The sequence below is a fragment of the Gekko japonicus genome, unplaced genomic scaffold (genome assembly GCF_001447785.1).
Source record: "Gekko japonicus isolate JY-2015 unplaced genomic scaffold, Gekko_japonicus_V1.1 scaffold5387, whole genome shotgun sequence".
NCBI classification, from domain to species: domain Eukaryota; kingdom Metazoa; phylum Chordata; class Lepidosauria; order Squamata; family Gekkonidae; genus Gekko; species Gekko japonicus.
The window spans coordinates 15,613-27,695 of NW_015171055.1; the positions used below are offsets into that span (position 1 = coordinate 15,613).

The 12,083-nt window shown below is 51.0% G+C and overlaps 1 protein-coding gene across 1 annotated transcript in view; it reads left to right on the forward strand.

Moving 5' to 3' along the window:
* Nucleotides 1-12,083, forward strand: part of LOC107117018 (DNA (cytosine-5)-methyltransferase 1-like) — a gene marked incomplete at both ends in the record, with an annotated part of 52,658 nt that overhangs the window by 14,995 nt on the left and 25,580 nt on the right. Inside the window, 8 exon segments of the mRNA XM_015419050.1 lie at nucleotides 1-144; nucleotides 626-821; nucleotides 1,439-1,620; nucleotides 4,223-4,320; nucleotides 4,467-4,614; nucleotides 7,173-7,288; nucleotides 8,492-8,696; nucleotides 10,855-10,988. The exon segment at nucleotides 1-144 is cut by the window's left edge and continues 7 nt beyond it. Coding sequence (XP_015274536.1) covers nucleotides 1-144; nucleotides 626-821; nucleotides 1,439-1,620; nucleotides 4,223-4,320; nucleotides 4,467-4,614; nucleotides 7,173-7,288; nucleotides 8,492-8,696; nucleotides 10,855-10,988 — 1,223 coding nt within the window.

Sequence of the window (12,083 nt, forward strand, 5' to 3'; positions counted from 1 at the left end):
GACTACATCCTGATGGAATCAAGCGAGGAGTACGCCCCCATCTTTGCGCTGATGCAGGAGAAGATCTACATGAGCAAAATTGTGGTGGAATTCCTGCAGAACAATCCTGACGTCAGTTATGAGGATTTGCTGAACAAGATCGAGGTCAGTTTGGCACAGGAGAAACTCTGAATCCTCCCCCGCCCCCAAGCAGTCGGGAGGCGGGGGCAGGCTTCATTCAGCCACCTCTCTGAATACCCTCCAGGCCCTCAGTGGGGGTCAGTCGCCAGAGATCACCATGACTTCCAGGTGCACACACACACATAAAATACAAAAAAACCCTCATCTGGTGGGCACACGAAACAGGGCCTTTTTGTTGGCAGCCCCGTAGTTATGGGACAACCCCAAAAAAGCACGCAGATAAGCAGAGCTCCTGCCCGAAACGCTAAAGAGCTGCAATCAGATTTCGGCAGGAACTCACTCCCTTGGCATTCTGTGACTGGCTCTGCCTCCTGCAGCAGGCATTTTTGCGGTTGCGCCCACCACCCTGTGTCAGATTTCTGAAGGTGCCCACTGGCTCGAAAAGGTTTTGGGGGGCCCCCTGCTGTACGGTGAACGGCGTTACATCCTTGCGATTTGTCTCCAGACGACCGTCCCTCCCGCCGGCCTGAACTTCAACCGCTTCACGGAAGACTCCCTCCTGCGGCACGCTCAGTTTGTGGTGGAGCAGGTGGAGAGCTACGACGAGGCGGGAGACAGCGACGAGCCCCCCGTCCTCATCACCCCCTGCATGAGGGACCTGATCAAGCTGGCCGGAGTCACGCTGGGGAAGAGGTAGGGCGGCGGCTGCCCCGCAGAGAAGCTGGGCGGACTTCCTTCGAACGCCCGTCTCAGGGCCAGCGTGGAAGGCGGTTTGTTGCGTGCCGGACTAGAAATCATTTTCGTGAGGAGGGCAGAGCACAGGACTTTGTGGATTTGTCCTGGCTGCGATCGGGAGCTCGTACGGCCGAATGTCCCTCCGTGAGCCGCTCTGAGACTCCCTTGAGTTGTGAAGGGCGGGGTATAAATCCAATCTCCTTCTTCTAAAAAAAAAACACCCAACAGTTAAAATATGCACAAAACAGAGTTAAAATACATTCAAAACAATTAAAAGCATTGGTTAAGAAGTAGGGATCCCTGAGGGGATACAAAACGGGGCTTCACCTGCTGGCAAAAGAGGGCCACAGAAGAGGGCAGGCGGGGTGTCTCCGAGGAGAGAGTTCCAGAGCTTCGGTGCCACAACCGAGAAGGCCCTCTCCGGGGTCGCTTCCCGCCTCGTCTCAGAAGGCGGGGTGCCCAAAGCAAGGCCTTCACAGGTGACCGTAGTAGCCAGGCAGGTTCATGAGGGATGAGGCGCTCCTTCAGTGGTGTGCAGAGACCAAGAGTGTAACGTTCTCACCCGTCATCTCTCCCCCCCCCCCCCGAAGGCAGGCCATCCGGCACCCCACCAAGATCGACAAGGACAAAGGCCCCACGAAGGCCACCACCACCAAGCTGGTCTACCTGATCTTCGACACCTTCTTCTCCGAGCAGATAGAGAAGAACGAGAAGGAGGAGGACAAGGAGAACGCCATGAAGCGCCGGCGCTGCGGGGTCTGCGAGGTAGGGTCCGGCAGGGAGGGGCTGTGGCTCAGTGGGAGGGCCTCTGCCTGGCATGCAAAGGGTTCCAGGTTCGGTCCCAGGCATCTCCAGTTAAAAAGGACCAGGCAGGAGGGGATGAGAAAGACCTCTGCCTGAGACCCTGGAGGGCTGCTGCCAGTCAGAATATACTGTCCTCGATGGACCAAGGATCTAATTCAGTTTAAGGCCGCTTCGGGTGATATTCCGCGTACGGTGTGTGAGTGGTGTCTGTATTGCCAGCATCGGGCTCTGATGTCCGGGGAGTGACACTCCCAACTTCACCTGCGGCTTCCCAGCTTCCGTCTCTGGTCTCCCCAGGATGTTCTCCTCCCCCTTTACCCCTCCCTCAGTTGTACAGTTACCAGCCTCCAGATGGTAGCTGGAGGTCACCTGGGGTCGCAGCTGATCTCCAGGAGAAAATGGCTGCTTTGGAAGGTGGACTCTGTGGCATTAGACATCCCTCTCCTCTCCAAACCCCGCCCCCCTCAGGCCCCACCCACAAAATCCCTACTCAGTTGCCACCATGCCGCTCCCAGCCAAACAGTTCTGTAGATTTAAGCTGTAGATTTAGCTGTAGATAGTAGCTGCTGTAGATTTTCCGGGTTGTTTGGCCGTGGTCTTGGCATTGTAGGACCTGACGTTCCGCCAGCAGCTGTGACTGGCATACTCAGAGGTGTAATGCAGAAAGACGGAGTACTCTCTGTGTCAAAGTGAGAAGAAAAATGGTAGGCAGGTAATTTATATCTACTCAGGAAGGTGGGGGGTAGGGCTGAGTCATTATCTTGTAGGAGTTCCCCAGGCTGTGTGAACATGTTAATGGAGGCGCTTTCCTGAGGAGGTTCTTTTGTATATGGATTGTTTCCTGAGGAGGTTTCCTGTTTCCTGAGGAGGTTCTTTTGCATGTGGATTCTAATGTTATCTGTAGTGCTGTTGTCAGATGTAGAGCCTTTTGTGTCTTTCAGGGCAGGAAGCCATGCCCTATTTATTTTTTAAACTCTCTTCTTTCCTGTTGAAATTGTGTTTAGGTTTATGAATTTTGATGGCTTCCCTATGTAATCTGACATGGTAATTGGATGTGTTGTCCAGCCTTTCAGTGTCTTGGAACAAAATACTGTGTCCTGTTTGAGTTAGGCTATGTTCAGCCACTGCTGATTTTTCAGGTTGGCCAAGTCTGCAGTTTGTTCATGCAAATACAAATCTCTCAAAACAGATCATGCGGATTTGGGTGTGTGTGTGTGTGTGTGTGGAGAGAAGGCCCTCTGGGATTTGCCCATCTGTTTGGAACACGGCAGCTGTGGTTCCGATCCCTGTGCTCCACTTGAATTGTCATCTTGATGTCTTATACGGAAGAGAGGTTTTGTGCATCCGTCCCGTATCTGATATGGTACCAGGAAGGGAGGAGGCAGCTTTGAGGAGCAGGGCTTGTTTCTCTGCTCTGACACCCCACCCCACCCCCAAAAAAAAGAGCCGGTGGTAGAGTGGTATGGGAAATGTCTAATTCCACATACCTGTCTTCTCCTAGGACACCAGTTTTTTTCTCTCCAAATGACTCCTCCTATTACACGCTCAACACTTTTTAGACATCTGAAACTCTCCCAAACAAGGCAGTCTTGCAAGCTCTTGAGACCCGGCCCCATGTCTTCAGAACTTCTGTTCCACAAAACAGAACAGTTCACGGATCATACGCAACCATTTCCTTCCAGTTTTATTCCCAGGACTCCTGCATCACTCCAAGGAGAACAGTTGCCGCTTCCTGCCTCTCTTGCCCTTTATTTTATCTCGCCTTTTAATTTTAATAGTTTGCAGCGCCTTCTCTTTGTAGCCCAGGTTGTAGGTTTTGAGTTCGAATAGTACCCGAGTGCCGAGCGAGTTCCCATTTGGCACTCTTCTCAGTTCACCAAGTCGTCTTCATGGCTGAATATACGTTTCCCCCCTGAAGCACACTGGCAATGTGCCCGTGTCACGGCTCAGGTGGGGGTGTCACCTGACGCTGCCACCACTCTGGATTTAGGATCCCTTGAGAAGGCCCAGAGCACCCTCCCAAGACCTTCAGACCTCCCTTTTGGCCGAATAATAGGCGTGAGGACCAGGCAGAGTACAACAAGGAAAAGGTTTATTTTATAGGAGGTCAAACAACAAGGTGCAGAATAACAGTAAGTGGGTGAAAAGAAATCAGATGCCTTAACGGGTCTAAATATATTGCCCCTAGCTCACTATTCCAAGTGACACTAAACTACTCACCCTTCCCTCAGGATGAGGGTCTCTCCCCCACAGCAGCCTCAGTCCCTTCTGGCTCTGTCTCTTGGGAAGAAGAACTCTTCCTGCTGCCCCAGATCTTTTATTCCAAGCCCTCCTCTTTTCCTATTGGTCAATTTTGGCTCCAAAACCTCTCAGGGGCTTCTGGGAGTTGTAGGCCCAGCCTCCCCTACTGCTAGCCAGGCTCCCTGGGCCTGCTAGGCCATGCTTACACAGCCCAGATCACGACAGCCCGCTTGAAGCACACCGGCTGCACTTACACCTCCTGATACCAATTTCCTTGTGAAGTCGTCCTAGCTTCGCCTCTCACCTCCTCCTTCCCTTCCAGGTTTGCCAGCAGCCAGAGTGTGGCAAATGCAAGGCTTGCCAGGATATGATCAAGTTTGGCGGTAGTGGGAAGTCAAAGCAGGCCTGCATGCAGAGGAGGTAATTTTTTTTTTTAAATTCATTTGCCAGAATCTTCAAAATGTGGGTATCCAGGGGGGAACTGGGAAGGTTTGGGGGTATTGCCAAACCGCTGAGGCCGCAGTTCTCCACTGCAGACGCAGCGCATTTTTATATTCTGTTTTAAGATGTCCCAACTTGGCGGTGAAAGAAGCCGACGAGGACGAGGAGGTGGACGACAACATCCCCGAGATGCCTTCGCCCAAGAAGATGTTGCAAGGGAGGAAGAAGAAGCAAAACAAGAGCCGGATCTCCTGGGTGGGAGATCCTGTCAAGGTACTCTGGTCATGTGGGGATGTTGTGTTCAGCCAGTTGGAAAAGGGAGGCGTTTGAGGTTCCGCTTCCGAGGTGGCTGCTTGCGGCGTGGGAGTCTCTCCGGTGCAGCGGCTGAAACGGCTCGTGTGATCTGGCATCATTTAATGTGACACGTTCATACTTCAGTTCTGTTTTTAGACTCTTGGTTGGTTCCATATTTCTGCAGCCTTAATCCTATTCCACTATGTGCCCCAGAGAGCCCCGCACTCAGCAGACCAGCATCTGCTGGTGGTCCCCGGCCCAAAGGACATCCATTGAGCCTCGACCTGGGCCTGGGCTTTTTCTTCCCCGGCCTCGACCTGGTGGAACGTGCTCCCGTTGGAGATCAGGGCCCTGCAGGACCTATTACAGTTCCTCGGGGCCTGTAAAAACAGAGCTGTTCCACTTTGGGTGAGGCGGCAGGCGACCAGTGATTCCATCCATCCGTCTCCCCTGCTGAGCCTTCCATCTTTGAACGGCCCATCAGGTGAAGACCCACCTGGTCTGCAGCCCAGTGGCCCCAGTTTTTATAGCTACCATATCGAACTGCCGTGCCAGCTGCCTTGTGTACTGCGTTGTTTAAACCTGTCTTGATTATTTATAGTGGGAGATTTTTATGAAATGTTTTAATCCTTATTGTGAAACGTTTTAACTCTCGTTGTCATCCGCTCTGGGCCCGTTCGCAGGGAAGGTGGAATAAAACCCTAACTAAATAAATAGTTTATAAATGAATACTTTACCCCACTCGTCCACTTGCAGCTGCTGGATGGCCTTGTGCAAGCCATAGTTCTGTCAGAGCTGTCCTCGAAAGAGCAGTCCTCGAAAGAGCTCTCTCAGCCCCACCTACCTCACAGGGTGCAGTTTCTGTCAGAGCTCTCTCAGCCCCACCTACCTCACAGGGTGTCTGTTGTGGGGAGGGGAAGGGAAAGGAGTTTGTAAGCCGCTCTGAGACTCTTGAGTGAAGGGCGGGGTATAAATCCAACCTCCTCCTCCTCCTCCTCCATGTCCTATCATGTCAATTATATTGACTCACTCTATAATTTTATTTATTTATTAGATTTTTATCCCGCCCTATCGCAAAAGCGGCTCAGGGCAGCTTACAACATTAAAACCAATAAAATGATACAATACATCTAAAACAATAAGTCAATAACAATACAATAAAATCACAGATTTACACAACAATACAGTTTACACAGGGCGGCGAGCCATAAAGTGCTGTGATAGTTGGTCTGGGCTATTAAACGCTAGGCGAAACAGCTCCGTCTTTACCGCTCTGCGGAATTGGTGGAGATCCCGGAGAGCGCTAATTTTTTGTGGGAGCTGGTTCCACCATGTTGGTGCAGCCAAGGAGAACGCCCTAGTTCTTGTAGTTGTTAGCCTGGCGTCCCTAGGGCCAGGGGGGACTAAACAGTCCTGCGACTCAGATCTCAGTGCTCTTGGGGGAACATACGGGGAAAGGCGGTCCCGCAGGTAGGCAGGCCCCAGACCATAAAGGGCTTTAAAGGTCATAACCAGCACCTTGAAGCGTATCCGGAACGCTATAGGCAGCCAGTGCAGCGCCCTCGGCACCAGTTGGATGTGTTCCCTCACGGGGAGACCCATCAACAACCTGGCTGCGGCATTCTGCACCAGCTGCAGCTTCCGAAGTTGCCCCAAGGGCAGCCCCATGTAGAGAGCATTGCAGTAGTCCCCCCCCAAAGAAAGAGGGGGGGATATCTAAACCAACAAAGCACAAACATCCAAAGGAAGTTTAGAAAACTAATGGAGGGCCAAAAGTTAAAAACATAGGTAAGAGTACAAAACAAAGACATATAAAAACCTAGTAGGAGCCCAAATAAAGCCTCATAAAATGTTCAAAGTTACAGATACACACAAAAGGGAACAGTGTATGACCTGGTGCGTTCGGCTCACAAGAGCCTTCTTCAGAGGTCACATAGTTCAAACTATAACAAGCAGTAGATTCCCTGTAACACATGAAAGGCCATTAACAATAAATAAAAAATTAATAAAATAGGACCAAAATTGGAATGCTCTACCGAAAAATAAAAATTGTTTCAGATTGATATTTAATAATTCAATTGAAAATTCCATCCAGTGTTTAAAAACTATTTTACTTTACCCAAATATACTTACTTCCAATATTTACCCAAATAGACTTACTTCCAAAAATAATAGTAATCCGCCTTGAGAATCCCAGTGGGAAAGGCGAACTATAAATATCACAGATAAATAATGTAAATTAAATCCGAGACCCAAAATACGCAACAGTCCTGTACTGTACTGGCAGCTGGGTTCTTCAAACCTTGATCTCGTTTGGAAGGCTGGAGTCACTTGGAGAAATTGTATCATAAGACACCCCCCCCCCCAAGAAAAGTCATGAAAGGTGGGACAAGGGTGCCGAGTAGAATTCACCTGCCAGGTAGGGAAGGGGAGCAGGCAGGAAACGAGTGACCTTAGTACGCTTGGAACGTAGTCGTCGGCACCTACCTGTCATTTCCCCGCAAAGGTAATTTTCTTTTTATTATCCCGGACTACAGAGTGACGGTAAGAAGAACTATTACCAGAAGGTGTGCATCGATTCGGAGACGCTGCAGGTGGGCGACTGTGTCTCCGTCAGCCCTGACGACCCCACAAAACCTCTTTACCTGGCAAGGTGTGTGTTCTCGGGGATAAACATGCATCCTTCTTGAGTGAACGTGAGGACTCTCTCGTCCTCTCCCAAAGTACTGGAACAGGAGGGTGTCCAGCAATGCTCCCTCTAAGCTGTGGAGTCCTGTGAGCAAAAAATTGACTTTGTGAGCTACTGGCGTTAAAGTTGTGAGCGAGCGATTTGGCTACTGCATAAATCAGTTTGCTCTGGAGCCATCCTTCCTGAGCGAAGACAAAAATGTGTGAGCTGGAGACTAAAAAACTGTGAGCTAGCTCACACTAACTCAGCTTAGAGGGAACACTGGTGTCCAGTGAAGCTGAGGGGAAATAGGTTCAGGACGGACAATCACTCTCTTTACACAGAGAGTGATTAAAATATGGAATTCGCTGCCAGAGGATGTAGTGATGCCCACAGGAATAAACAGCTTGAAAAGGGGATTAGATAGATTCATGGAGGATAAGACTGTCAGTGGCTACTAGCCATGGTGGCTGAGGGGAACCTCCACATTCAGAGAGACTAACCCTCTGAATCCCAGAACCAGGAAGCAACATCAGGGGAAGGCCGAGGCCTCTATGCCTTGTTGTTGGTTGTCCAAAGAAACTGGTTGGCCCCTGTGTGAGACAGGATACTCAACTAGATGGACCCCTGGTCTTATCTTCTGATGTTGTTATCAGGGGAAGGCCTCGGCCTCTCTGCCCTGTTGTTGGCCCTCCAGAGGAACTGGCTGGCCCCTGTGTGAGACGGGAGGCTGGACTAGATGGACCCTCACTGGTCTGATCCAGCAGGGCTCTTATGTTCTTATCCTCTGTTTGGAGATGTTGGGCTTTGAACTGAAGACCGGCTGCTTTGAAGTTTGAACTTTATGGTATTTTACCCTATCCTGTTCCGGCTCCTTGCCCAAATCTCCAGGAATTTCCCAACCCAGAACTGGCAACCCCCAGAGTTAGGGGGCAGTAATACCGATCTGTCTTACTGGCTGGTTGTAAGGACGATCGAGGATGTAGTGGTGCTTTTTCGCCCTTTGCCTGGAACTGGCAAATACCCCTTCTTTGCCCCATGTACTTCAAGGCTGAGAAAACAAGTATTGCAGACCACAAAAGACCCTCACTTTGGATCCTCATTGGGAACTCATTTCTCTCTCTCTCTCTCTCTCTCTCTCTCTCTCTCTCTCTCTCTCTCTCCTGCCCCCCTCCTCGATTTCCCTAGAATCACCGCCATGTGGGAGGATGCCAACAACGAGCCCATGTTCCACGTCCACTGGTTCTGCCGTGGCACTGACACCGTCCTGGGAGCAACCTCCGACCCTCTGGAGCTCTTCTTGGTGGACGAATGTGAAGACATGCAGCTCGCTTACATCCACGGCAAAGTCAACGTCATCTATAAAGCGCCTTCAGAAAACTGGGCTCTAGAGGTGTGTTGGCAAGCTGGTTGGCTGTTGCAGAGGAGGGTACTTTCTTATCCTCTGAACGATGGAGTATTTCAATAGGGAGGGTCTGTGGCTCAGCGGAAGAGCCTCTGCTTGGCACGCTGGAGGTCCCAGGTTCAGTCCCTGGCATCTCCAGTTAAAAGGAACAGGCAGTAGATGATGTGGAAGACCTCTCCTTGAGATACTGGAAAGCCATGGAGAGGGGCCATGGCTCAGTAGTAGAGCCTCTACTTGGCACGCAGAAGGTCCCAGGTTCAGTCCCCGGCATCTCCAGTTAAAAGGAACAGGCAGTCGATGATGTGGAAGACCTCTACTGGAGATACTGGAAAGCCATGGAGAGGGGCCATGGCTCAGTAGTAGAGCCTCTGCTTGGCACGCAGAAGGTCCCAGGTTCAGTCCCCGGCATCTCCAGTTAAAAGGCAGTCGATGATGTGGAAGACCTCTACTGGAGATACTGGAAAGCCATGGAGAGGGGCCATGGCTCAGTAGTAGAGCCTCTGCTTGGCAAGCAGAAGGTCCCAGGTTCAGTCCCTGGCATCTCCAGTTGAAAGGAACAGGCAGTAGATGATGTGGAAGACCTCTACTTGAGATACTAGAAAGCCATGGAGAGGGGCCATGGCTCAGTGGAAGAGCCTCTGCTTGGCATGCAGAAGGTCCCAGGTTCAGTCCCTGGCATCTCCAGTTGAAAGAACCAAGCAGTAGGCTATGTGGAATACCTCCACCTGAGACCCCAGAGAGCCATGGAGAGGGGCCATAGCTGAGTGGTAGAATCTCTGTTTTGCATGCCCAAGGGTCCTCGGCTCAATCCCCGGCATTTCGTGTTCAAAAGGACCAGGAAGTAGGTGATGCAAAAGACCTCTGCCTGAAACCAGGGGTGTAAAATGCTGTGGGGCAGTGAGCTAAGCCCCCTCCAACCTCCGGCCCTGCGATTTCCTGGCAGGGGCAGTGCCTCCCCCCCTGGGCCGTCAGGTCCTCCGGGATTTCCCAGAAGGGGCAATGCTCCCCTCCCCCATGGCTGGTAGGGTAACATCGTGGAGCTGCTCTGGCTGCCGGGTTCTCAAGTTTAGTCAGTCCTGTTTGTCTTTGTAGTAACTTAGTTCTTAGAAGGCAGAGGGTTGGCTTTGGTTGCTTGCTTTTTGTAAAGATGAGGGGACCTTCAGTGGATAATACTCTTCGTGAAGAGACAGCAGACAGAGAGAAAGAGCACGGAAGGGGGTGTGTGCGGAATAGAGATGTAAAATTTGTGGAAATTTTGAAGCTTGGATTTATACCCCGCCCTTCACTCCCCAAAGGAGTCTCAGAGCGGCTCACCCTCTCCTTTCCCTTCCCCTCCCCAGAACAGACACCCTGGGAGCAGGGTTCCCTCTAAGCTGAGTTAGTGTGAGCTGGCTCACAGTTTTTTAGCCTCCGGCTCACACATTTTTGTCTTGGCTCAGGAAGGATGGCTCCAAAGCAAACTAATTTATGCAGCAGCCAAATCACTCGCTCACAACTTTAATGTCAGTAGCTCATAAAGTGGGATTTTAGCTCACAAGACTCCTCAGCTTAGAGGGAACATTGCCTGGGAGGTAGGTGGGGCTGAGAGAGCTCTTGACAGAAACTGCTCTTTTTCAAGAACAGCTATTATCAGAGCTATGGCTTGCCCAAGGTCATTCAGCCAGGTGCAAGTGGAGGAGTGGGGAATCAAACCCGTCTCTCCCAGATTAGAGTCCGCGTACTTAACCACCAATGTTCCCTCTAAGCTGAGTTATTGTGAGCCAGCTCACAGATTTTTAGCCTCTGGCTCACACATTTTTGTCTTAGCTCAGGAAGGAGGGCTCCGGAGCAAACTAATTTATGCAGCAGCCAGATTGCTTGCTCACAACTTTAATGCCAGTAGCTCACAAAGTAGAACTTTTTGCTCACAGGACTCCGTAGCTTAGAGGGAACATTGTTAACCACTACACCAAACTGGCAGCCAGTTGTCCTAGGTCTCAGGCTGAGGTCTTTCTCATCACCTCCTGCCTGGTCCTTTGAACTGGAGATGCCGGGGGTTGAACCTGGGACCTTCCGCATGCCAAGCAGAGGCTCTGCCACTGAACTACAGTTCCTCCTGTTTATGTGATCTCTGCATTTCCCCTCCCCACACCGTTCCATCTCACAGGGAGGACTCGATATGGAAATCAAAATGGTCGAGGACGACGGCAGGACGTATTTCTACCAGATGTGGTACGATCAAGAGTATGCCAGGTTTGAAACTCCCCCGAAGACCCAGCCCTCCGAGGACAACAAATACAAGTGAGCCCTTACGGGATTAACTTTATTGATTCTTATGATGTATTAAAGCAGTTCTGTCTCGCTTTTCGTTGTCGTTCAAGGCAGCTTGCAACGATAGTTAAAACATCCCCGGCTCAAACCGACGATTAAAATAGCAAAACCCACCCAAATCTCTCCCTCCTCCACTCCTTAAAAGACGCCTGTTGTTAATGTTAATGAGAAAATTGAATAAAACTGATTTGAGAAGGGGGGAAAAAAGACGCCTGCCATTCAGACCTGCTCAAAAGCCCTGGCAAACAGGCAGGCCTTTTAGCAGCACCTGAAGATCTCTGGGAGGGGGGGTCACCTCTACAGGGAGCCCCTTCCACAAAGCCAGAGCCACGGTTGGAAAGGCCCAAGTTCCGGGCAATCCCAGGCAGGCCACCCTGGGTGGCGGTATAGCCAGCAGATGGCTGCCTGACCACCATAGTTGGGGCAGAGGGGCACACAGAAGGAGACAGTCCTTCAAATGTGGTTTGAGAATGGGAAGAATGCCCTGCTGGAACAAAAGGAGAGAAGAGGAGAAGAGATTGGATTTATACCCTGCCCTTCACTATCCAAGGCAGTCTCAGAGCGGCTCATAAACTCCTTTCCCTTCCCCTCCCCACAACAGACACCCTGTGAGGTAAAAGAAGAAGAAGAGATTGGATTTATATCCCGCCCTTCACTGCCCAAAGGAGTCTCAGGGCGGCTTACAGACTCCTTTCCCTTCCCCTCCCCACAACAGACACCCCGTGAGGTAAAAGAAGAAGAAGAGATTGGATTTATACCCCGCCCTTCACTACCCAAAGGAGTCTCAGAGCGGTTTACAAACTCCTCTCCCTTCCCCTCCCCACAACAGACACCCTGTGAGGTAAAAGAAGAAGAAGAAGAGATTGGATTTATACCCCGACCCTTCACTACACAAAGGAGTCTCAGAGCGGCTGACAAACTCCTTTCCCTTCCCCTCCCCACAACAGACACCCTGTGAGGTAGGCGGGGCTGAGAGCGCTCTCTCGAGGACTGCTGAGAGAACAGCTCTGAGAGAACATGTGACCGACCCAAAGTCATGCCAGCAGCTGCATCTTGAGGAGTGGG